Source organism: Nanorana parkeri, unplaced genomic scaffold (assembly GCF_000935625.1).
Source record: "Nanorana parkeri isolate BGI_ZX_2015 unplaced genomic scaffold, ASM93562v1 scaffold555, whole genome shotgun sequence".
NCBI classification, from domain to species: Eukaryota; Metazoa; Chordata; class Amphibia; order Anura; family Dicroglossidae; genus Nanorana; species Nanorana parkeri.
Genome location: NW_017306823.1, coordinates 860,388 through 887,827, shown reverse-complemented (window position 1 = coordinate 887,827; position 27,440 = coordinate 860,388). Strand labels below are relative to the sequence as shown.

Genomic DNA, 27,440 nt, shown 5'->3' with positions numbered 1-27,440 from the left:
GTTTAGATTTACTTATATTGTATTAATTTAAGACTCGTGTCAGGCTCATCTACTCTCCTTTTTCAAAACCTCTTGTTTACATGCCAATCATTCTCATTCGTGCTCTAAACCTTGATTACCAATGATCCAATCACGTGCAAGCAAACATTCTGCTTTATTTTCCTTGCCCATGGTTGGGTATTCTTTGCAAAGTAAATTTTCCCCACATTCACTGAGCTAAGTGAACATCCTATGTAAATCAATCTCTAAGTCTGAGTAACAACACAAGCAATGAATATTTGGTTGACAAGTAAATGATTGCTGCAGCCTAGCTGAGGGTCGAATGGGGACCACTGAAAATTGAATGCAGTTGTAAAAGGAATAAGACACAATATGATTGTCTAAGTTATAACCCTCTGACTACCATGGACACAAGGACTGTGTCTGTGGCAGCACGCCCCTGTAAACTGACTCCTTGGCAGTTATAGGAGCTAGTAGTTCGTTTAGTTTTATTCAGCAGACTCCCAGCTACCATGTGGGATGTGGGGAAGCTTCCCAATCACTTACAGAAACTGTGTAGCATGCCAGTTGAGTTCACCGATCTCTTCTCTATTTAAAGAACCCAGAAGCAACAAGAATTACACTGCGCGATTATCGTACGATCGCGGGGTTTCCTGCGATTCTTGTACGATAATCGTGCAGTGTATGGGCACCTTTAGGCCTCATTCACATGAGAAAGAGCCGGCACGTACTCAGAGAACCTATCTCTGAGTGGCCTTATTAGCCCCTTATGTGATATTAAAGTGTAAAATCTAAATGTTAAATAAAATTAATTTAAAAAATACCCTAAAGATTTGTAAAATTACCACCCCCATATACGAGCATAAACACAAGTCGGGAGTGCATATGTAATGAAAATGACAATTGCGCCATGTGTTGGGGTATCACTGTGCACGCCACACTAAACTGATGATCATGTCAATGGGCAATTTTGGGGTATCAGAAATTTTTCCTGTGGATGAGTGAGAACAATGTCATAGAAAGAGCTTAGTGTTGTATTTCAACTCACAAGCTTTTGTGTGTGTGTGTGTGAATTGAATTACTTACTGTTCCTTCATCCCTTTCGCATGTCCATTTCATGATACCTTGATTGATAAATATTAAAATAGTATATAATCCAGAACTCCAGCCAAACATAACAGGAGGACAATGCATGGTCTATTGCAAGATAAAATTAAAATGCTGTCACGAATCCACGGCAACCAGTGACTGGTCAGTGAAAGGGAAGTAGCACGGTGATGAGCTCATCTTTGTCACGCTGCTATTTCTTCCTTGTCAGTACATAAACTAATTGGCTCCTTTTACGGTTTCTTTTCCTCACACTCCAACCCTGCTCTACAACACCTGAGAGGCTAATAGCGGGTCAAAGGAAGGTACTTACACTGTTTGCATGAAAGAATACATCTAATAATATGTTTAAAGAGCTGCAATAAATTTGTGGCTTTTTAAATGTCTGCCTCAAGTTCAGCTTTAAGCATGAAACATCAGAAACCGAATAACGTCAGTCAGTGAATATCGATACTTAGCCTGCAAAACATCATAATCCACTGGAGGGCACTTCTGTTATTTTCCAATAATCAGGCTGATTTATGATCAGTGAAGCTGTCAAATGTAACATAACAGATTTGGACATCATCATACATCAGAATGAAATATAATGAGGTTGAATATCATCATTCCTCAGACTGGAAATCATAATGGCCACTGATGATATTCACTTCTGAGACTGAATATCATTACTCTTCAGACTGCATATTGTCATTTTTCAAACTATATCATCATTCATCAGACTAAACATTACTCTTCCATTGAAGGTGCAGTTATTCATGGCTGATACATGACCAGTAATTCTGTCAACTCATCAGTACCAGGCCACCAGTTTGTTTTTAGGCATCATAACATTGTCTTTAGTACCAGGAATCAGTGTAACCACTTGTCTGTAATTACATGCTGGAGGTGGACAGTTTTTGACACTATGAGGTGATAATGCCAATTCCTCCTAATAACTAGCAGTACACGTCTGCCTACAGCCTCATAGGTGTATATCTGCAGTGAGAATCTACAGCACCACTGCCTCTGATGGCTGGTCTCGCTAGCTTTAAAGTGAACTTATTTCAGGTCACTGCTGTGCTAGTCAGTATTCTTGCTAGAGAGGAGGATGTACATGAGGACCTGCAATGCAAAGATTTCCCTGCTTTTGCAGATCTGTGTTCCTTTACCTTTCCTGCTTATCTGAATATTACCCCGTGAGTCATCAGATCAGCACTCCTCAGGTGAGCAGCTGTCAATCGGGGAAACAAAGCCTTTCTTCTACCAAGATGGCCACCTCTACATATAGGAATAGTGCAGAATAAAGAATGGTCAGGAATGGGGAAAAGATCAGTTGCAAGGATGTGCATCACAGTGGTCTGCTGCCAACAAAAAGCCTCTTGCCGTTTCTGTATAGCAGAGCTGGTCTGTGCGAGAAAGGCAGCAGCACAAGGAGCCAATTGGTTCACGGGCTGACAAGAAGCATGTTAGGAAGGGTAAGCACATTGTTAGAGAGATGAGCTCATCACTGTGTTGCTTCTCCTTTCACTGTCCAGTCACAGGCTGGATTTCGAGTCTAGGAGGATCTTGGCTCAGAGGAAGTGGGATGAACGATGCTGGTCATCGAGTGGCAGAAAAAAAGGCGAAGGTGAGAATTTCAGCAAAAGCTGGTTGTCTTATTTTATTAATTTATGTAATGTGCTATTCATGTTTCTTACTATATTTGGTTGGAGCTCTGCTTTAATGTTCACAGACACACATAATGCTAAACATATTTTATCATGCCACAGCAAACTGGTGCATTTAAAGAAAGAAATACACACATGCATACTCATTAAACAGGTTACCTACCACAGGTACTGTGTCGTAGAGGATCTTTGGGTAAGATTCTCCTAACTTCTTTGTTTTTCTGTCCCAGCGTGCTCCATCCAGAAACAGTCCATAAACATACACACCTGTGATTTAAAATATAGACTTTAGAACAAAAAAACTATCTTGCCTATGCAAGAGGTGTGGTGGTCACCTCTCCTAAGCACTGGGGCTGCTGATTAGCCCGGTGCCAGTTAGTATTATGCATTCCTTGGAAGACATGTTTTTTTGGGGGGAGAACCCCTCTCAAATTTCCCCTCAAATGTTGAAGGGCATGTGGGCTGATAATTACATAAGGGGATTCACACCCACTGCCCCCTTGGCATAGGATAGCTGCTTGTTGTGCTGAGTTGGTTCCGTTCATCCCTATTCTCATATAGCAGCCGAACGACAGTGAATGAATAGCATTTGGCTCGGCAATTATGCTCGGTACCTCCGTGGTACCGAACATACCTTACCATCTCGTCATGGGACGAGATGGTAAGGATTATGGCTGGCTCCACCCAGTTGTCATTTGCAGGGAGAACGGCTGGCTCCGACAGGCCGTTCGCCCGCTTGGGCTGTCACTTCGGCTCAGTCGAGCTGAAGCATGTGCCCATATAGCAGCGCTCCGGTTTGACTGAACCAAAGGGCTCTGGCGGCCAAAGAGAGCCAAAGGATCAGCCAAAGCTATGGCTGGATCCTTCTGCTCTTTAGTGAATAACCCCCTGAATCGTCAACACATTTCCACTAGATGTATAAAGTACTTCATAAAATTTGGCAACATTTGTTCTTCAATAAGCTAAGGTCTTTACTGTAACATTCACCCCATGTAAGCAAAGGGTGAATGTTACCTTCCCTGCACATTAACATTACATTTTGTCAACTTATTTTGAACTAAGATTCACCTTGCTGATCTGGTGATTTTTGCATTGTCTACAACAAATGCAATGAGTGTCTAAGGAGAGTGCTAAACCTGGATATTCAACACAGGTTTTAACAGAGAAAAAAAATAAACCTGCTCCCCTATTCAGATCTCGATCAGAGTGGGACCCGACCTGCAGTCAGTGACAAATGTTAAGAATTATATAGCTTCCTGTTTCCTGTTCAGACCTGCTTTCCAGCTCCAACTTCTTTGCATACCAATACAGGTTCAGCACTTAAATGGTTAATTCACTCACCCCGCCCCCACCCCCCTTAATATAAACAAATTTGAAGACAGTGTGGTCTCTCCCTTTTCAGAACCATTCTCCCACATCAGGCATGCGGGGTGGTATTTCCATAGCAAGGCAGAGGTGAGCATACAGACCCCCTGCTATGCTGATAAAAGCTTGCATGCCATTCAACAAAGGACCAGTGCATTAAGAGGAGTTCCCTCAAAAACGGGTCCCTCTCATAAAGCACTGATGCCTAATGCTGACACGCAGCAGGCTCTTTGTCACGCCCAGAGCCAAGGAGTGGGTTCCAACAGTGCAAATGACAATTATGACAATACCGCATAGCACATTTTAAATGCTTCAACGTTTGAGGGCTATTTTATAGAGATACATAAACAAAATTCCTTCGTCTGGATCAATTAAATAAATTAGTAATGGGTCTTCAAATGGAATAAGCATTCTTTATACTGATTTGCAGTTGGAATAAGCTTCCTCATTAGTACATGTTTAATAGTTAAGAACAGGGGAGGACTGGGCTAGGAGGTAGGGGGGTATTTACTTTTTTCAACTGGTGTTGCTGATTTTGGATTCCTGAGTCTCCAGTTTGTACCGGAAATGCTGTCATTTTGACATGTGGGTTTCCCTGTTAGGATTCTGGGAAACTATTTTAAAGATATTAACAAAGGTAAAATGTTTTACCTGAATAATGAAATGTAGGCATGGCTCCTTTTTTCTACCTTTTATGTAGTATGTAATGTATGTTGTTTAGCCAGCACTCTTGATTGACATAAAATACATCATTACCACTGACTAGCCATCAAGACTTTTTACATTTTTATATGTGTTTACTTCAGCCTGTCTCTTCTAGTGACATGTTTGTCTTGAAGCACAAGCGCAAGGAAGCCAGGGGTTTGTGACATTTGGCAGGAAGAGTTTATGTTGTCAGACATGTGAAACAGGAAGTCAGTTATTTCAGTAGATTTCAACGTGTTTATTTTTATTTGGAATATGCTACTTGACGTGGAATATGCAAATAAAATAAAATCCGGACTCTGGAGCTATTAAAAACGTTTTTTGGTTTTGTTTTTTAATAGTGTTGTGGTTTAATTTCAAATGACCCTTAATATGTTTTGCTGCCATTTTAAACACAAGTATTACTTGGCAACGCTGCTTAAATCAATAAAACCATGAGCATAAAATGAATTGAGTTCCAGTCCTGAAAGGCCAAATATCTGGTCCAATGACAGATTGTACTAAGCATTTGTCATTTTGTTGAAGTTACATACGTTCCATCCAGATCCAAAGATTTCATTTTTGGATTTTCTGGGTTGCTGGGTTTATATTATAGTTTAGAAATCAAACAAAAGTGAACAGAATGTTTTTGAAGTATGGCAAAGGCTGACTAAAATGCCACCAATTGATGTACATTCTGTTAGGTACAGGGACACCGATCATTATACACATACTGCACTTGAAAATTATAGTTCATCTTTGGCTGCCTGGTTTTCCAACCGTGAAGTGTACATGGGCTTTAACCTGTAGCCTAATATTTTCTAGTTGTAAACACTTACTCTATGTTCAGAAAAGGTAAAGTGAAATAGTCTAACAATTGTCCACTATACAAGTCTAGCAAGAAGAAACTAGTTGGTTGCTATGATGAAAGTACCAAACAGTCTGCAGTCAGACACATCACACATGATCCCTACAGTATGCATCAAAGTTTTTGAAAAGTTGTCCAGCAAGTTTTGAAGCTTTTATTCAGTACCCATAAATATATAAAATCATCAATAACACTACTTACCATCTTCAGGTGCATGTTTGTATTCCTTATCATCTAAAACCTCAAAGTCAAAGCCCAGCAGGTCAATCGGGATTGTGTATTTGCGAGCATAATTCTGCTGAGCACCTGTCAGGAATGCTTGTGTGAAGAAAAAACCTGACACCCAAAACATGGGAGGAGTTCCATTTTCATACCAGTCCTGTATTAACAAAAATGATATGGTTAATTTATACCTTTACTGTACATAATGTGTACACATGACATGAAATCACAGGTAACAAACACAGGTAAGTGTAAGTCATTAATGCAAAATTATGCACAAATATTATAACTAGGGATGCACCGATGTATCAGCTGCTGAAAGATATCGACTGAAAATTGCACTTTTGGCATAATGCCTCTCCTCCCACAGTGCTCAGCCACCTGTCACAGATCGGCAGAGCGGTGTGTGGGCGGAGACAGCCAGCGTTGTCACGGCAGGCTGAGCTCTCCTCCCTGCACCGCTCGCTCAGCCTCCTGTGACAGCGTGTCAGGAAGGAGAGAGAGTGCAAATACTCAGCGATCAGTGATCGATGAGTGTTTGGACATAATTGACATAGCATTTTGACTGTAGCCTTAATTATGAATGAATGGGAAGTGATCTACATCACTTCCTGTTCATTCATGATTGTGGATATAGTAAAGATACTCTGTTCTCATGTTATGAATGAACAGGAACACTCAGTATAGAGGATTCCTGTTCATTGATAAAGAGATAAATTGAGAAAAAGAGATTGAGGACTCTGTGTTCTCAATCTCTTTTTCTATTTTAAAAGGGAAATATCAGGGGTCTGTTTAGACCCCGAATATTTCCCCAAAGCCCCCTAAAAGTAAAACAATAAAAATATTTAATAAAAAAAATGAATAAATAAAAATAAATATAAAAAATTAAAAAGTTTATAAAAATAAATGAATAAAATATTTGAAAACGTTTGAATAAAAAACATTTTTGGTTTCGGCCTGACATTTTTTTTTATTTCGGTTTTGTTTCAGTTTTGAAATTTTCATTTCGGTGCACCTCTATTTATAACATAATATGATAGAAGAGAGTCTAGTTACAGGAAACCTATAGAGATCACTGTGATGATACAAGAGACAGGTGGAAATTGCTGCCAGAGACTGCATAAAACTGCTACTGTTCGGCCCATGATGTCACACTACTGATTATCCAATACAGCTGCTGATGATCATGGCATACCCGAGATTTATAGCTCCATAGATAAGCACTCCAGTTTCAGCAGCAACTTCACAGCCAGCTCCAAATCGCCAGAAGAAATAGGTAGAGACATCTTCAGATGCTGGGAATTGCTACTACAAAGTTGCTAGTGTGACGGTGCCCTTACAGGAGACCATTAGACTGACTACTACTGATATGTTCAGGAACAAACATTTCCAGAAATGAATCTTTAAAGCCTGGGCCTCCCTGGAAATCATAAACTGTTGCTAACTAGACTGCTATTCTACTGCCATGTCAATAGAAACTGCTGCATTGCACATGTTGTGACGCAAAGGGGTTGATTTACTAACCTTATAAACACGCCACAAACAAGTATACACCTCTGTAGTGTGTTCACTCCCAGCATGATCTATGGGTGGAATCTAAACACCTTTGTAGTGTGTACACACCCAGCAGGTGTGTTGTGCAAAGCCCTGCATGAATTGCAAGGTGATGTTGTGTAAATTAGCTCTACATTGTGTTGATGAATGCAGGAATGTAAATGCATGAGCTAACCATTTTTGTCTAAACTGTGAAGCAGCATTATATATGCATCATGTGCATGATTTTTCCATATATGGCATTAGTGGAAATATGCTTTTAGAGACTTTTTGGTTGATAAATACGTTTTGCTGTGTAAAAATCACACGCACCTGGTGCGTGTGTTTAGGTTAGTAAATCACCCCCAAAGTGACATAAGTACATCAGAATGCGCATGGACGCTTGTTTGGATGCATCAAAGGATGGCACTGTGAGCAGTGAAATGTTCCAAGCATCTTCTGTTGCTGTCAAGTGACGTAATGAACTTTTAGGACTGGGAACCTTCCCTTTTGTAGTAGACTGTTGGCCTATGCAGCTGAAGGATTGAGAGGGACTTCAATATACATTGCAAGTAAGTGGGGGCCACTATAAAGCTACATATGGGGTTACCTGTGACTTAAGAGTGACCACACACAATGGTAAGGTACCAATCAACCACTTTAAAGAAGAACTCCAAGCAATCAAAAATTAACCTTTGCAATAGGACTACCCCCGCACTGCAAGGGTTAAATGCAGCAGGGGTGTCAAACTCAATTTAATCGTGGGCCGCATCAACATTATGGTTGCCCTCAAAGGTATCTGTAAGACTATATAAATGTATCTAATCTTTATCATAATTGCCTCTGCATTTGATTATCACTGGTTTTAGTATTAACTTAATACCTAGATCTGAAAGTAGAAGTCTAGGAAATGGCCTGGTGGGCCGGATTCAGCCCCTAGGCCTTGAGTTTGACACATGTGGTCTAGGGGCTAAAATAAAGAAGATACACTCACCTGATCTTAGGTCCTGCAGTGGTCCGCACTCACCTCTCTCCCTCTTTGTCCCCCGTCGTTCTTACGTCCAGTGCAGTTGCATTAGACATGATGACGTCGCAGGTCCTTAGACTTCCAGAGCCCAGGAGAGAAGAGGTTGTGGAGAATAGTCTAGAAGCTTAGCGGGACCGAGGATTTTGTGAGTGTATTTTCTTTATTTCAGCCCCTAGACCAAACCGAGCCGCTAACAGCTGGGGATAGCCCCCACCGCAAGGGTTCTTCTTTAATAATTTGTCACTCCCTTTTGAAAAACTGAAAAATAATAACTTGAAATTCACACTAGGGCACACTGGATCCTGGGGCTCCCCGACCCCACAACACCCCTACTAATATGACTAACATCCAGCTTACGTATAGGTTTCCTGATAATGGTTTTCATTTTGTTTTTTGTTAAAGTGCCTTTTCACAACAAGCTTGATGTAATGTGTAATTCTTCTGTAATCAGGCTATACGAGCGGGGTCATTCAAATGAGCTCATGTTTCTGTTTGTAATCAAGAAGTGCTGATGTTCATTCTCTTACCTGCAGAAATTTTAGCCTCGCAAGAAAATCATTAACATAACTGCCAAGAGGTTTGAGACTTGGGTATGATTTCTTCATCCACATGCCGGGAATCTTTCCTTTTAGGATGCTCATAACGACTTCTTCCAAATCCGCAGACATAACCACCAGACCCTGGGTAAAACAGCCACCATGTTACAAACACAGTTGAAGACTGATTATATACAACGGTACAGACAAAAAAAAGTCACAAGGTAACTTACTCGTCAACTCTTCTGCTATGAAATTACAAATCTATTGCTAAAGTTATGCTTTAGACTGGTATAAAAAAAATTAATGCAGCTCTGTAATTATTAATTCATCATTAAAGGGATTTTTTTAAAGGTAAGAATTGTAAGTGCCAGAATTTTACTTGGTATTAGCCAATGTGCAGAGCTCAGAAAGGGGAGGGAGAAGCAGTCAGTGGTGCAAGGTGCATGCTGATGGGAGGAGAGAGAGGAGTGACAGAAAGTTAAACTCATCAGTCTACTGCTTCTCCTTTCACTGTTCACAGAGTTAGGGTAAGCAAAAGTGAAGATCGGGTCCCCTTCCCTGCTAGACAGGGCTGTGATGTGTGGCAGAGCTGTGTTAATCACAAGACTGGGTGGACAGAAGTACAAATCCTTTGACAGGTAAAACATATACTCTGTGTGTGTGTATACAGGTCATATCACCATGCGTGGCAACGTTTCAGAACCTGTCCCGTCCCTTCATCAGACAAACAAAAGTGATGAACAAAAGCCTGGTGAAGGGACCGGACAGGTTCCGAAACGTTGCCACGCATGGTGATATGGCCTGTGAGAATGAATAAAAGGATTTCGTTTTGAAGAAAACCTGGAGTGCTGGTGACCATTTTTCTGCTTTGCAAGTATTTGGCGGCACCATCTGCGGCCACTTCAGCACCCCCCTCCCCCCCCATCCCCCCACATTGTATGGGGCTTCTCGGTCAAGAGTACGGTGGGACTCTCTATTGGTGTGTGTACACACACACACATAGTTCCTATGTGTATTTAGCTGTTTACCTGGAGTTCATATTTGCCAAAGACTGTTTATAATAAATAACGATTTACAAAACACTGGACCAGACTTAATTATCTTAAAACTAGAACAACCCGACAAACTGGAATCGTGCTCATTAAAACGGGCCCTGACCTAAATGAAATAAATGTAGAAATAATACACATACTGCATGCAGAGCAAGCTGTGTGCGCGCTGAGGATTTAGTCATTAAAATCGACCTGATATTTACACTTATTCCTAATCTTCGACACTGTTATCAAAAAACAACCTAGTTCCAGTACCAACAATTCTAAAATGTATACATGGTACTGTAAATTTTATGTTACCAGGAACCATATACTGGAGACACTTGGAGTATGGCCCATTCCAGGTTTATGAGCAGGCATGGCCAGCGCTAAAAAGGATATGGGGTACAGAGGCTTTAAACTTAGGAGTTGACTGTGGTAAGCAGTTGGGAGGTTTCAGCGTAGTTTAGTTCAGGAGGGTTAGGAGGATGAGGATGATTACCATTAGTTTTGATAAAACTAACTTTTTTTCAATCAGAATTGGAAAAAAACTGCATAGCTAGTAAAATAATTCAGTCTGTGTCCATTTCTCTTATAACATATGCATTACAGCTGGTTGGTACATACAGTCATCAGCATGAAAGTTTACTGACAGTAACAGCATCTCAATCTAAGAATCCCTCAGGATAATTACACACACACTGTCCCCGTACTACAGTCTATATTATAAACCTAAGAAGACTATGGATGATTTGTAGTTTAAGCACAGACATACATTGGTAACAGTTATCATGCTTACCTTTATTGCTTTCTGTATGTTAATACAAGAATCTCTTATGGTGATCAGTAATTTGTTGAATCGACCCATTTCTTGGACCAATACTGTATTCATACTTTGGGTGTAAGTGGTCGGGTAACGTCTCATTGCAGCCTCCGTGTCAAAATTCATAGGGAGTTTACTCAGGATATCTGCTGAAACTTCGTAAACAGTCTCATCTGATGATTTTCCTCCTCCTCGTGAAGTACGTGACTGCATTTAACAAATATAGTCATTTATTATATATACTTAAATGTACACTATGTAAGATTATTTATCAATGGTAGCAGAAAACACTTCTTCTAATGCACCAGGGATGTTTCTAGGGTTTCAATTACTATTAGACATCCCTACAAGCAGTGGTGTAGCTAAACCTATAAGCGTCTGCACACAAAAAAAGGAAGGAATATTGTACACACTGCACAGACATTCATTATTTCAACAATCTCAACAACTGTAGACCTCATTGTAGGCCTCAATGGCTAAAGCACATCCCTCATTAGTTTTTAAGGGTTTTCTTTTTGACTTAGACCACATTTAGTTTTGGAGGACAAAAAACATATACAGGGTCATCCACAAAGCTGGCGAATAACCGTATGAATAACAGACCCGAAGTTAAGTGAGCCGAATGCTGTTCGGCTATTTACTTCAGGCTTGTACAGTTGATTTCAGCCATACATCGGCTGAAATCAGCCGTACATCGGCTTGCTTCGGGGTCGGCGGAACATGCTCTGCATGTTTGGCCGACCCGAAGTGCAGAAGGAGTTCGACTCAGCCGTTCGGCCTATTGTCATAGGGGCCCAACGGCAGTGAGTGACTCGGCTACCGAGCAGAGTAGAAAAACAGTGAAAAAAGTAGAAAACGATTGGGCGGAGGTAGCAGTGACAGCTAGCTCTGCCAAACTGTTTCCTATTGGCCGGTACCTGCTGTCACTACAATGAGAACTCGGAGGAGCCGCCGTGATATCATGGTTTACCAGGTAACCAGGGGACGGTGAACTGTCATTACAATGAGAGCTCAGCGGAGCTGCCGTGATATCATGAGCGGCTCAGCCGAGTTCTCATTATAGTGACAGATCAGCGTCTGCTGGTTACCTGGTAACCAGGGGACACTGATCTGTCATTACACACTGAGAACTTGGCGGAGCCGCTCGTGATATCACGGCAGCACCGCCGAGTTATCATTGTAATGACAGATCTGCGTCCCCTGGTTACCTAGTAGGTAACAAGTGGCCAGAGCCAGCCGTGAGATCATGGCTGGCTCCGCCCAGCTGTCAGTAGAAGGTTTTCAGCCGGCCGTTTAGTTCACTTCGGATTTCACCGTGGCTCAGCCGACCCGAAGCATAAGCCTTTGGCTCGACCAACTTCGGGAGCTGTACGGGCTATAGTGAATAGCTCGTACAGCAGCCCTTCTGGTTCTACAGAATCAAAGGGCTCAGGCGGCCGAAGCTAACCGGAGGATCAGCCGGAGCTACTAACAGGAAGGAGTGATTAGTATGTGTTGAATCAGCCAGAGATGCAGATCACACCGATCCTCCACTGAACCACCAGGGATAAGCTTCCAGTGCCCCACTGGACCCCAGGGAAGGCAGCCCCCTCCCTGCAAAACAGGTAAGCAGGAGAAGGGGCAATGTTTTAATTATTCATTTTTATTGTTAGTAGTTCTGTGAGTGCGATGTGTGTTTTATTAGTTGTGTGTTTTTTAATGAGTGTGTGTTTTAATGAAGATATGTGTGTGTGTTTTAACCTCCCTGGCGGTATGATTTTTAATTTTTTACATGTAATTTTTCGGTCTATTTTTTTCGCATTTTTTTCGTCTTGTCGGGTTTTTTCTTATATCCCGCCGGTTCCGCCCCCCTGCGACACGTACGCTCGCGAGCGACGAAACCCGGAAGACGGAAGCCGGCATCGGCCGCAGAACACAGCGCGGCTCGAGGGACAAAGTAAGTAAATGCTATGCGGCTTTCCCGAGTGCAGCTCGGGGTTACCGCTTATGGTATGGAAAAGTAACCCCGAGCTACACTCGGGAATACCGCCAGGGGGGTTAATAAGTGTGTGATGTGTGTGTTTTAATGCGTGTGTGTGAGTGTTTTAATGCATGTGTTTGATCTGTGTGTGTTTTTAATGAGTGTGTGATTTGTGTGTGTGGGTTTTTTTTTATGAGTGTGTGATGTGTGTATTTGATGTAGTGTATAAATTAGAGATGCACCGAAATGGAAACTTTTAGCGCTGTCTCCGCCCCCACACCGCTCTGCCGGACTGTGATAGGCGGTGTGGGAGGAGAGACACCGGCCGCTCGCAACGCTCTCGTCCTCCAGCCACTTTCTTTTCTCCCCGCTGGAACACAGAGCAGCGCCCAGCGGGGAGAAAAGAAACCAGGGATGTGCCAATGTATCGGCCGAAACATGGCTCTTTCGGCATTATGCCAAAAGTGCAATTTTCGGCCGATACGTTTCGGCGGCCGATACGTTTCGGCGGCCGATATATCGGTGCATCCCTAGTATAAATGTTTGAATATGTGTGATTCCCTTTTTTGCCTAACAAGTGATGTTGAACGTTTTTTTAAACCCCAGCGCCCAAACTGCAATACAATACTAAACTTATTTTCAGCACTGGCACTTTGAGATAAATACATTGATTTTGCGTCTGGGTTTGAAAACTCAGGTTCAAAAACATTCACCATCACTGACCTAGGGAGTCTCTGACCTGGAACAAATATGTGGTTATGCAGTCTGAAAAGGCTGAACTCTTGTCCTAGTCTGGGTCAGCGACTCACTATGTAGTGAAGAAAGGATCAGAATAACAGCTCTGGATACTGCACTAGGGTAGTGCAATTAATCAAGTATCCATGGGGACCTGACATGTAAACTAAGTCAGTCTCTGATTGCAGTCTTGACATATTCTTTCACAAGTTGGTATGTCAGAGACTGGTGCAGGTAAGCCTATGCATGTGCTGTTTACTTTCAGTAGACACTTTGTTGTCTTGAAGGTAAGCAAAATTACACTTCCCTTGTAAAGTGGCAGCAGGTGAACAACTTTGAGCAAGCGTGTTATACCAATGGTTTACTGGTTTAATGGTTTAGTATGAGGGTTAAAGCTAGGCACATCCACTAGGCCCCAGTCTCTTGTCTAGGTTGCTGTGTGGATGATCAATCTCCACCATGCATAGAGATAAGGTGCCTCGGGGACTGCTACAAAGAAAGCCTAATATGTTTGTACTGCTCAGTGACAGTGGAGCATCACTTTTTTTTGTAGCGCTACACAGGCTTGGCAGCATATGAAGCAAGAGTCAGTCTCCTGTCCCAGTCCAAGGAACACATGAGAAAATAGACGTGTAGGCAAAGAAAAGGGGGGAGGGGAGGGAGAGCGAGTAGGCGCCAAGATGGGCCACTTGCTCTTGCCCGTGCCACCCTAGAACACTCCTCTATTAAATACAATGATGGAGATACCACGCAGTATAAACCCTACCGCGGGGTCGCACTACAAAATGTACCTTAGGATAGGATATGCAATGTTCAATAGATCCAGCAGGATTATGTATATGCGCAGTTGTTGGAAAAAAGAAAAATGGAAAACTGTTGATGATGCCATGCAAAACATGTTGTAAACACTCGTTGAAATTGTCAACACAATAAAAATGTTTTTGAAAAAAAGAAAATAGACGTAGGCAGTTTTCAGCTGTTGGTGTCAAGCTAGTACAGACAAGTGGGGCTGCTTCACTGCGCCTATTGCAAACCTTATCAATGTCAGGTGATGGGATGGGGGGGGCCAAAGCACTACCTTGCCTAAGGCCCCAGTCTTCCTTACTCTGTCTCTGATACATGAGCAGTCTCTTTATTAGAATGGTGAAGTCTGCCTGGCAATCTCTCTTTAAGACAGTCTCTCTTATTATATTTCTGTGTCTTTATGCACAGCCTATCTAAATGCAGATATCTGTCTGGCATGGTACAGTCAATACTCCCTATGTGGGTGACTCACTGTCCGTTTCTGTACTGTATGTCGCAATCTCTGTCAGAAACTGATCAGCTCACAACATTTTTAAACCACTATAGTGAGTTTCAGGTGAAAAAAAAAGTTTCAGGTACAGATAAGAATGGAGGTGCCAGGCTTGCAAATTTGTTTCTCCTTTTAGCTACAGTGGAAAGGATTTAGGAATTCTAAAAGGTCAGTAGATAGTTAACACCCACTGTATTACATCTGTAGGTAGTATAGAGGAGCTATGAATTTCAGCATCATCTTTCATGACCGCTTTACACACTGCAAGACAGATATTCAGCCAGTCCTTAGGACAGAATGCTGTGAAGTACTTTGAAGTACAAGTAATTAACATATAGATTCTATTTAAATTAGTCAGACTGTACATACCTGAAAGTGCATCCAACAAAACATAAGTGTAGAACGTGGTTGGTACTAGCACAATAACAATACACAAGGATCCCATAGTCCATCAAGTTTTGAAGGAGTACTCACAATGTAAGAGACAGGGAGGCTTACCTTAGTCTTAAAGTACAACTAAAGACTCCTCTATGACAAGTACAAAATCCAGTTACTATATGATACACAAGCCTTACAAACTAACCTTTACTGTAACTGACGGAGCCAAATCTTCCTTCATTTGTGTCTCACATGTTCTCCCTCCCAGGCACTGCAGCCCACAGTCGGAGGGTTTGTGGGAGGTCACAGTGCTGGCCAGGTGCTGATTGATATGCTACAGGATTCAGAATCAGCAGTAACAATGCTGATAGCCATGCCCCTGCAATGTTTTTATTAAACCCAGTGTAGTACAAGCAGGCAGAGCCTACATGAGAGTGACAACTCTGCGCTGAATTCAGTATCATAGTCTCACCAGCAGAAGAAGCTGCATTAGGTGGAATTCCACAGGTATTTGTGGACCTTGCAGAAGAACTAAGAGAAAACTATAAGTGCAGCTGCATTTATAAGTAAGTAGGTGCTGCAGGATATATTGTTTCCATGAGAGGTCAAAGTTCTACCTTAACGTAAAAATCGTCAAGGTTACCTGCAGCCGGGCCCCGTTCATTAGATATACGCTTCTGCAAGAACTCCGGGATTTGATGCTCTCTACTGTAGCCTGTCACATGACCATTGATTTAATACGTGGTCTTTGCCATGCATGTGTTTTTGCTTCTATCTCCACTTTATGATGCGGTCATGCATTGCTGTCTTTTACATTGCGTTTACACAAGAAATACCCACAATATTTAGAAAGTGTGTTTTACATGGTGGTTACTACACAATGCAATAGTCTCTTAATGTCCCCTATGTCCAGGAATGTAAACTATCACAAAGGCAGCTAAAACCAGACAGTGGTGTAATATCATGTTGACTTTATCACTATTTCATCAATGAACTGCTTTTTTAAGCTGAACTCCAGGTAAAAAGCTAAATACATATATGGGAGATGGAAGCTTTTTTTTTTTTTACCTGCCAAAGGATTTGTATTTCTGTCCATCAATTTGTGGGATTTACACAGCCATGCCACACAACACACTCCTATCTACCAGGCAAGGAGACCTGATTTTTCTCTACTACAGTTGAGCACCACTTACAGGTGATGTCTCTCCCCCAGCCTGTGAATGGACAGTGAAAAAAAGCAGCAAACCAATGAACTTATGTCTCTGCCCCACCTCTCAGTGCTAGCAAATGAGCACTGTAGCATAACGTCTTGGCTTTTGGTGCTGCTTCTCATTCTCTTAGTCTGAGCTCTGCTGTACTGTAAGAGGCTGATACCAACTCAAATGCACATAGATACACTATTTCCATTTACAAAATACATATAATGATATATTAAAGCCTAACTGTACTCGCAGTTTAAATCAGCTAAATACATTCCAGGTACGTTAAAACTAGGGATGTCCCGATACCGATACTAGTATCAGTATCTTGGCCGATACCAGGCATTTTCAGGAGTACTTGTACTCGTGATAATGCCCCGATTCTTAAGGCTGATGAAACTTAAAAACTTTGTCGTGTCCTCGGCAGCCTGCTGGGGGTCTGACAGTAGCTGTCCATGGCAATGCCTGTCAGTTTTTATACCTCCTGCTCTTTCTTCCTGGCACAGGGACAAAACAAAAAGTGTGCAAAGTCTTAAATATTGTCTTCCTTGAAAAGCAGCCGCAGCCTGAGTAGAAAAGCCTGCCTGCCAGCATGCTGCAGAGAAGAATCTTTGCTGTCTGTTAGGAAGCAGTGGTCTCTCTTCAGCAGTCCGGAACACCTCCTGCTAAGTGAGAGGTAGAACTCTCCAATCAAAAGAAAGTATGAGCTTTGCTGAATAGAGCGCTCTAGTTCTAAGGCTCCATTCACACTCGAGTGGTTTCTGCACGTATTTGGCCAGCTGAATACGCGCAGAGCCGCTCTAAACAGAAAAAACAATACACTTTAAATGAGCATTGTTCAGACATTTGCGGCAGCCCGCAAAATAGTCCAATCGCAATTTTTTGATGGATTCCGCACATTCGCGGCCATATAATAGCCAGAAACGAGCGGAATCCGTGCAGATAAAAGATTTTGGCCTTTGCGTTGCTGCGGGGTCTTCCACATGGGAAACGCAAACGCTATATGTGAATGGAGCCTAAGTCAGCAAAGTGTATGTCAAACCTCTGCAGAGGACTCACTGCGTCCACACAGAATGTAGAGACTTTAAAAACCTTTTGTTTTGACGCACCTGAAATGTATTTAGCTGATTTAAACTGAATGTTCATTTGGCCCTTCATAAACACAGACCTGCATTAATATAGATCTTATATATCTACGTGGAGTTCAGCTTTCCCATAGCAGATGGCAGACAAAATATAAAAGGATGGCTGTAAAACACCAACTATGGTTTTCTTATGCTTATTCCTGGACAAGAGGCACTATGTATAAAATATCAGACTAATAGATCCTTTTTATTCTTATTATTTAGTATATTTAAATACATAAAAGACCCATCTCCTATTGAAGAGCCACAAGACACCCCACTGTTAATGAGAACATTTACTTCAGGAAGAAAGGAAATCCCCAGAAGTACATGCAAATTAAAGTCACATTTTACTTACACTGCTATCAGTCTGGAAGAAAAAAAACCAAAATGCAAAAAGTTACTTTCAATACATGAAATGGGCATACATGTAAAGCTGTATTTGTTGCTGTTTCTTTTGAGCCAGCATTTTAATATATCAACCCCTAAGCTCTGCTTTTACTTTTCTTGTGCCATTCAGCCTGACCATACCTGCAGTGTAACTGCAGTGAGTACAAGTCAGGAAACTGGTCCGCATATTGATTTTGTGGACCATTATCGAATGTCTTTAGTGCCCTCAGTCGCAGCTGATGAATTCTCTACTACTTTCTACACTTTTACAAAATCATTACAAATCACTAACTGCTGGAAGCAGGCAGGCCCTACATAGGTTAAACTACATCATAGACAGCAGGTGTCCAGACTAGGACTGAGAAGAAGGAACTCATGTCTTCAGGGTCAGGAGTTATAAATGATTTCAATTGCACTATACTCATTAAATCATTAGAGAACTTTCTTGGTATCTCTGGATTTTTAAAGGGTATCTAAAACAAAAATGTAATATATGTTTGTTGACTTACTTTCTGCCTGGTGAAACCATTGTCAAGCTAACAGGAAGTGAGGGGAAACCTCTCTAATGGAGCCCAGGATAGCAGTAAAGTCTACCCTAAACATTGCTTGTGTATATGACTGTGATAGGGACATTAGATAGTGACTAATGCAAAAGTTTCTTGGCTTCCTGTAAGATGATGACAAAAATAAAAAAATAAATTGCACTTACATTTTACATAAAACCTATTCCTTTTTTTGGATTTACCATGTTCAGCATCGTACCTGTGTCAGGAGAATATTGTCAAATAGCTGCTGTGTTTCTGATTGATCTTTGGTAATATCAGCATTAGCATTCATCCCAAAAATCTCAGGGGAAGAGTTCAGTGGAAGGGTCTTCGTATACTCAATGTACTGGTTGTACTGAAAAATTAAAAGATGAGCTGTTAGAAAGGGGTTTGTGCTATAGTTCCAATTTATATTTATGAGCCTAAAACTGCCTAAAATCCATTATCGTGTTCACATTATCTTCATCTGCAGCTTTCTATGTGAGAATAACTCTCCAGGACATGACAATGACACATGATGATCTGCAATCTACTGAGAAAGAAAATGAGAGACAATATCCTTGCACTGCATTTTTTGAACTTGGATAATTGATAAAAACAGTTAAAAGCTGTAATACAATCAAGAGCAAGATGATCCCATCACTGACTATAAATCATAACGTTATTAATTTAATCATTAAATATATAAGGTGTGACCACTATTTCTTTAATTACAAGTACTAAAGATAGTATTACAAACAAAGTTCTTAAATACAATGTAAAGTAATGTAACTCAAGTTAACATAATTATGATTGATACTCATTGTTTCTGGTACAGTTAAAGATGCGATTAATTCACAGCATATGGAGGACCTAACAGGGGTACAAATTAGCAAAGATGCACAACAATTTCTTTGATCAAATTTAAAAAAAAAAGAGGGCTAAATTTCATCAGACTGTAAGACCGAAGAAATGCTGTGCATCCATTTTCAATATTATAGTTGCTGATAGTTACACAGGTAACTAGCTTAAAAAAAGAGACATGTTTATCAAGTTCGAACTTTAAGAAATTCTAGAATTGATGGTAAAGAGGAAGGCATGACAAAGGATATTAGATTACTAGATTACTGATGCCAAGGGCAAGGCAAGCAAAAAACCTTTTTGATCCATTTGGGTTATTCTGGAGACGGCAACCCGCAGATGTAGCAGTGCCGTCCGTCCGTTTTTTTACTACGGGCGGACGGCAAGAGGTTAAAGAGGAGCTTTACCCACCAATTTAATGTCTCCCAGAACAGTTACTTTAAGGCATGCCAACTATCAAGGTTGCCAGTGTGCTTATTCCACCTCTCAACCAAACTTTCAAGCCCTCAAATGGCTGGTGTCATAGCTGATCTCATGTGCAGCACCACGGCAACTGAAATCCAGGCAGCACCATGGCAACTGAAATAGAGGCTAAGATGGCACCTTCCTTGGCTGTAAAGCAGGGGTAGCCAAACTCCGGCCCTCCAGCTGTGGTGGAACTACAAATCCCATGAGGCATTGCAAGATTCTCAGCCACAGACATGACTCCCGGAGAGAGATGCATCATGGGATTTGTAGATTCACCACAGCTGGAGGGCCGGAGTTTGGCTACCCCTGCTGTAAAGGATAGAAGGTTGTAGTTCCACTTTACAGTGAAACCTAGAAATGCATTGGCTTTTTATCATTCAAGAGACTATTTCAAATTAAATAAGGACTTAAAATTCTGCTTTTGGTGATTTCCTCCTTGAACACCTAATCATTACTTGAGCAAAGAGCCACCTTTCAGCCACCACACCTTACGATTATTGTACAAAACTTTTCGTCCAATGATCGAACCATCGTACGATTGTCGTACGGCGGCCCCATCCTGCCCCGATTATCACAAGGTACAATCAGCGGTAGTTAAAAAAAAAAAAACCACCTGGAAGAATTGCGGTAATCGACCGCTTTTATTTTTGTTGCGCATGAGCAGTGTTATTCGTACGACTTTTGACGTACGGAAACGCCACCAACCTTGCGAAAATCGTGCGATCGACTGAAGTTTCCGAACATGCAGGAAAGACAAAAGTCGTACGATTGTTCAGTACTGGCGGTTCCACACTACCCATACACCTTACGATTCTCGTACGAAAAGTCGATCGCATACGATTATCGTACAATAATCGTAAGGTGTATGTATTAAGGATAATCATCCCCTCTACACTGCTTAAGACTTGCCTGAAAACACCTGCTACTGTAAGTCATCCAGTGCCGCACATCTTTCTTCTACTTCTCAGAACATTCTAAGACTTTCCTTTACTATTTATAACTGAAGATACTATTAGTTACAAAGAAAGTATGCAATCCATTTCAAAATCCATTACTGATTTTGTCATTACTACTTCATTTACTTTGGTATTTTATATATTAAAAGAGAAAGGGGAAAAAAGCTTGGAGATAGACCTTCTGCCAAAAAAAAAAAGTATTTCTGCTTTCTCCAAGCAATTTGTAATAATTGTACAATGCCTGTGGTGCAATGCAGTTAACACTTCTGGCCCATGCCCAGTATATGCAATATGGTTAAAATGGAGCCAGGTGTAGGGACAATGTAACTCCAGCGTACTTGTGCTGTTTTACAGCAATGTTACAACATTCCTTACATTTTCTTACAGTACTCTGGCCACAGCCTCAGCTCTCTGTACTTTAGGGTTTGTTATTACTGTGAGCTTTGTGACTCCACGTTACTTTGCTAGGATGCACAACACTTTGTTCTATGCAAATTGGTTACAAATATCTGCTAATAAACACAGTTTATTTGTTTTTTTTAGCACAGTACAGCAGATTAGGATTATGCAAAGGCAATTCCCCAGGACAAACCAAGAACAAATCATTAGGACTATACCAGCTTGCTGAAACAAATTCAGTCATACAGGACCCTGGGTAGCTCAGAAGATGATTTAGATAACTGTTCCACTTATTTTCCCCCAGTTTGAGACTCATCACTAGCCTGATGTATATTGAGGATTTATGTGCAAAATTAACTGCCACCTGTAAACCCCTAATGGGTGAAGTGGCACAGGAGGGGGGCAAATGGCACAGAAAGTGTTTAAAAAAAAAAAAATCACACCCAGCATCAAATTTAAACAGCTTTATTTAAAAAAATGAACTCCTATGCATAAAATAGAGATTAAATGGTAGGAGTAGCTGGACAATAGGATTCAGGAAAATACCCACAGTCCAGTCCCCATGTTGTCATTGGTAGCATAATAAGTTACCAGTATTTGTTTTTTTCTAAATTATTATTTTATCAATAATTATGGAAGAAATAGACTGTTCCTTGAAAAACTGTATTGGGTAAATTCTAGACATGTGCGATTCGTTTCGTTCCGAATCGAAATTCGGACGAATTTTCAGAAATTCGGACATTCGGATGTATCCGAATTCCGAATTACAGACATAACGAATGCAAACGAATCCGAATTTCCATTTCCGAAATTCGGTAGCGTTAGTACGAACGTTCGTTTTGTTTTCTGTTCTTATTCGTTTCTTATTCGTTTCGTTCGTTGGAGCAAAGTGACATTAGAGAAGGAGAAAACATTTTTGTCCCCCTCAAATGTCACTTTTGCTGCAAACGAATACGAAACGAATAAGAACAGAAAACGAAACGAACGTTCGTACTAACGCTACCGAATTTCGTCCGAATTCCGAATCCGAATTGACTTTCACACCCGAATCCTGAAAAACGAAATAAGACAAATCCGAATTTAAAACGAAACGAAACTAAACAAATTTTTTGGCAGTGCACATGTCTAGTAAATTCCACTTTAAGGTGTGCAACTTCCAGAAAGGGAAGGGGCTTTAAAGAAATATTATAACTCTCTTAGTATATAAAAAAATAGAAATTATATTTATTAGTATCACATATTTTAAAGTATAATTAAAAAACAAATAAAAACATGATTGATCCATTTCACCACATGATAGTAATGCCACATCAATTAGGTAATATAATCTAATAGTTTTGATAGAACATAGAAAATAGCTCATTCTGGTAGCCCAACATGTTTTGCACTTCGGGGCTTCTTCAGGGGGAAATTATATGTCCTAAATAAAAGGAAACCCATGTAGAGCAAATAAGAGATTGCACTTTTGTATAAAGCATGTGTTTGCACAAAATGCAATCTCTAATGTTTTAATTATACTTTAAAATATGTGATACTAATAAATATAATTTCTATTTTTTTATATACTAAGAGAGTTATAATATTTCTTTAAAGCCCCTTCCCTTTCTGGTATTTGCTCATCTTAAAGTGGAATTTACCCAATACAGTTTTCAAGGAATTTCAAATTGGGGTGTGAAATAGACTGTTAGATTAATCATTTATTTATTACAGATATTTATGTAGCGCCTTTAATTTACCCAGCACTTTACATACTAATCATTCACATTACCCCCTGCCCTTAGGGAGCTTACAAGCTAGGATCGCTACCTCATATGCACAGACACTAGAGCAAAGTTTGGACAGGAGTCATTTAACCTACCAGCATGTCTTTAGAGTTATGGAGGTAACTGGAGTACCCAGAGGAAATCCACGCAAGCACAGGGAGAACATGCAAACGCCATACAGATAGTGTCCTGGCCGACCCTGGCACTTTAGAGCTACAGGGCAGAAGTGCTTACCACACCATTGTGCTACCCTGTTCCCTTTATAGCCAAATAGAGCTAGCAAAAACAGAATACAGTACATGTCTCATTTGCAAACAAGAAGAATATTGCTTGGCTTCCCTCTTTTCAATCTTACTACACACTGGGCATCACCTGTACAAATTATACTCCTGCTGGCTGCACATTAGATTAGATCAGGCTTAAAAATGGGTAGATAGATGAAAGTAGTCACTCGCACTCCATGATATTAAAGTAAATGCTGTTTATTGACTGAGATAACACACATCTCCTTAGCGACGTTTCGAGACCATGCGGTCCCGTCCTCAGGCAAACCCCTCTCTGTTTGCCTGAGGACGGGACCGCATGGTCTCGAAACATTGCTAAGGAGATGTGTGTTATCTCAGTCAATAAACAGCATTGACTTTAATATCATGGAGTGCGAGTGACTACTTTCATCTATCTACATTTTTACGGAGGCATCCGTTGTCACTACCGCACCCACCCAGTTGGATTTGGGTTTTTGTCCGGTCAGGAGTGCGATGGGACAGGAGGATTAAGTTAAAAATGGGTAGGACATCTATTGCACTACCCATTTTTAGAAGAAATAGAAACTGCACATATTCCATCTGCTGTTCAATCACCATAGTGACAATTGTAACTGAAGGACGCCATCTCGGGTCTCAGACTGCACCCTCTTTTTCAAGTGCCAGCACATGGTGCATTTCCTAAAACTTTGACTTCAGTTATGTGTGTTGCAATAAAAGTTTCATTATTGTGACTGAAAGAAGAAAGTGCAGCCTTGATCTTCTTTACTTTTCACGTGGTTTCCAGAATATCCTTCAGCTAAGTTCTATGGTCTCCTGCACACTGGAGGGCTCATTTAATTACATTCATGAATCGTATTTTTGACCTTTATATATGATGTATAATCATTAAGCACCTCCTTTAAAAAAGGTGTGTGACACAAAGGCACCTAGACTGCAACAATAAATCTAAGTGACTAGGATTATATACAGGTTGTGACAAAAACCGTGAAGACAAATGGCTTATAGAGAACAGTGATCTTATGTTAAGGATAGAGAGTAACACTCTCATAAAGCAGGCCATTTATAAAGGTCGAAATTCATATTTTTACCTTTCTTTCACTGGAAATAGCATTTCCAACAGTTCTGCCTATTTATTACTTTGGACCTCCACTCAGTTTCACTATACTTTAAAGAAAAAAACACCCACAGAATTCTCTTTGTAAAAAGCCTTGAAGAAATATTAAACTCTCAATCTTTTTTTTTTTTAAATGAATCCAGATCAGATATACTATTTCTTTAAGTTTTAGCCCAGTCCTTTACAGTCATCATGTTTCCAAACAGCTGGATTTAAAGGAGAACTATGAGGCGAGTGCTTTTCACTCACCTCATAGTTCTAGCCGACCTGTGACAATGACACTGTCGCAGGTCGGCTCAGTAGATCGGGAGGTGATCGAACACATACCGGCGTTCGCTCACCTCTCAATCCTGTCATGGCTCTCTGCCGTGGCAGGGGAGGGGCTGGATTCCCCCCTCCCCGCTCCGATCCGCCAGCGCTGACTGGCGGAACGGACGGGGGAGAGGGCAGGTACAGCTGGCTCTGCCTCTAGATAGGCAGAGCCAGCACAATTGTCGGGATCCGCTTAAGCTGCGGCGTCTCAGTATATATACTGAGCCTAGGGTGACGGGAGGACGCTAGTTTGTGTCCTCCCGTTACCCTAAGGAGAACTATGGGGAAAAGCCTTAACCCCATAGTTCTCCTTTAACTCTCCCTTCCCTGAACTTCCTGTCCAGTACAAGACAACAAGGGACAGTCTGAAACATCTGTCCATCTACTAGCTTGGAGAAGGAAGGAGGGAGGAGGAATAAAGACACACAATTTACTGACTCACATAAGGGTTGTTCTGTAGGATGCTGCAAAGGAAAGGAGCTACCCTAAAACAGGATTTCAGAGGACCAGCTGATTCTGCAGCAAACTAAAACTTTTAAACATCAAGGAGCAGCATCCATTAAATCCATTGATTTAATCAGCATTTGAAATAGCTTAAAAACATTCTGATCTTTTTAATATCACTTTCATTTTTGTTGTTTTCAGTTTTCTGCTGAGAATTTTGCATATAGATCATGCCACCTTAACCAGGTTTATTCCACTTTCTCAGTACAGATAAGCTTGTACTGGAACTTTTCTCAAGCTGCTGTACTTTGTTTAACCAGGTTTGTTGGGTGTATAGAAGATTGCACCACACCCCTTTACAGTAGAAGCGATTCTGGCGACTCAGCTGTTGCCAGATCGCTTCTATGGCCCGGTGAAAGGGTGTCGCCCCCCACCCGACGTGTTTCCCGGGCTCCGTTGCCCCTCCTACGGGCCCGGGACCGGCTTCTTTGATGTCAGCGGGAAGCTGGGGAGGAGATGGACGAACCTCCGTTCGTCGATCCCCTACCCATTCTATGGGACCGGGAGCGATGCAGATTGCCGGGAGCACTCCTGAAGCCCAGCTATAAGCTATTGTAGTGCGATCTGCACTTCACTAGCTTACTTGGAGTGTAAAGGTGACACTGGGGGTATTTTGGACCCCCAGCATCACCTTAAAGAGTACCTGTCACCACAATCTGCTATCATATTGGGTTTGTAAGCCCCCCTATGTGATAGCAATTAAAGTAAAGTAAAATAAAAATAACAGTTTTTAAAATTAAACATTAAATAGAATAAATCTAAAAATAATAAAAAAGTATTTTTTAAAGTCCCCCGCCCTCGCGAGCACGCTATTTACTCGTTGTAACCTTATCTTTCATATTTTATTTAAAAAATGGGTATTTAAGTAAATTTTTCACTAAATTTTGGGGTTTGATAAGATGTTGCGCTAATATCGTGCAACATAAAAATTTACAACTGCCATCATTTTATTCTACAGGGTCTTGGCTTTCACAAAATAAATAATGTTTGGGGGTTTTAAGTAATTTTCAGGCCTAAAATGTGGAATATAACATGGGTGCAAAAAATGGAAGAAAAGAAAAGGCCTCAGTCGAGAAGGGGTTAAAGTGGAGATCCAACCACACCTTTTTTTATTCTGCCTATGAATTGAACAGGAAAGGATTAGAGTTCCTGTACATTTTTCATTTCTTTGTTGTCTGGGTCCTCATGATAGGAAATTTCTATTCTGAGTCTTACATTTTTGGAGAGGTCCCTGGAATATTAGCAGGTATCCCCTTTTCTCCTGTTCAACAGTCTCCTTTCTTTCTATCCTATCATAGTCAACAAGACAGAAAACGAGCATGACCCTTCTTAACTCTGTGTGCTTTTATACATTGGAATGAAACGTAGCCGTTTGTTGAGATTGTAATGTGACTAGAATGTGAAGTAAAATAAAGCACCAACTTTTTCCATATCAATTGTTGATATTGTACACATTTTCAAAAGTATTTTTGAAAAACATAAACCTACTCACTTCTCCATCAGATGGAACATAGTAAAGACCACTTGAGTCAAATTTGTAACTTTCATTATTAATGATCTCTGGGTTATAGAATTTGTTCAGGATGCTACGAAGTGTTCGCCGGTCCCAGTCATCAGTTACTCTGCCTCCATAGTTACACTCTCCAGTCATGTATCGTACAGCATCATAGGGCACTTCCTGCAACATGAGGGGTAGATGGTAAAATATATGTTTCTGGATCACATTGTACCTAGAACATGTACAAACCTTCAGACACGCTGCTTTATACAAGGCGTAATGATCCAAAACAGTCCAGGCAAAAAATGACATAAAAGTACAACTGTGGGAATGAATTCCAGAGAATTGAATTAAACAGTATAGCAGTGTTTTTAAAAGACTGGCCTTGAGCAGCCCTCAGTTATTCCTACATAATTAGCCTGAGGTAGAAAATTGTTTAGGTTTATACCCTCACAAAATATGAAAGACCCCATTCTTGTCTTTAAGAATTCATCTTGTCATTTTCTTAACTTTAAAAATAAACAATTAATGTTTTTTTAATTATGATTATCTCTATCATTCACACCTTTTTTTCTTTCCTTTAACTTCACTTTGCTCACCTCTACTTCAGCTTTCAGAATGTATCGGTTTTGTTTCGGTTTCCTGTAAAAATATTGAGTCACCTAAAAGTAGCATGAATTCGAAACCAGACTAGGTTTAAGCTCCTCAAAATAGACAGACTGTTTTGATCAGGTGTTTTAGGTGAGAGTTGTTGGAACAACCCAAATTTTTTGGTTTTGGACAGTTAACTATTTTGCTGTCATGCTAATTAATCATTTTCTATTAGATGATTTATATCTTCATATTC

The 27,440-nt window shown here is 40.8% G+C and overlaps 1 protein-coding gene across 1 annotated transcript in view; it reads right to left on the bottom strand.

Moving 5' to 3' along the window:
* The window catches only part of DNAH7 (dynein axonemal heavy chain 7), a 273,490-nt gene that overhangs the window by 780 nt on the left and 245,270 nt on the right, over positions 1 to 27,440 (bottom strand). Inside the window, exons 58-63 of the mRNA XM_018562004.1 lie at positions 26,588 to 26,773; positions 18,691 to 18,828; positions 10,825 to 11,055; positions 8,983 to 9,135; positions 5,875 to 6,052; positions 2,920 to 3,023 (exon numbers count right to left, since the gene is read on the bottom strand). Of these exons, the coding sequence (XP_018417506.1) occupies positions 2,920 to 3,023; positions 5,875 to 6,052; positions 8,983 to 9,135; positions 10,825 to 11,055; positions 18,691 to 18,828; positions 26,588 to 26,773 (990 nt within the window). The remainder of the gene's footprint in view (positions 1 to 2,919; positions 3,024 to 5,874; positions 6,053 to 8,982; positions 9,136 to 10,824; positions 11,056 to 18,690; positions 18,829 to 26,587; positions 26,774 to 27,440) is intronic.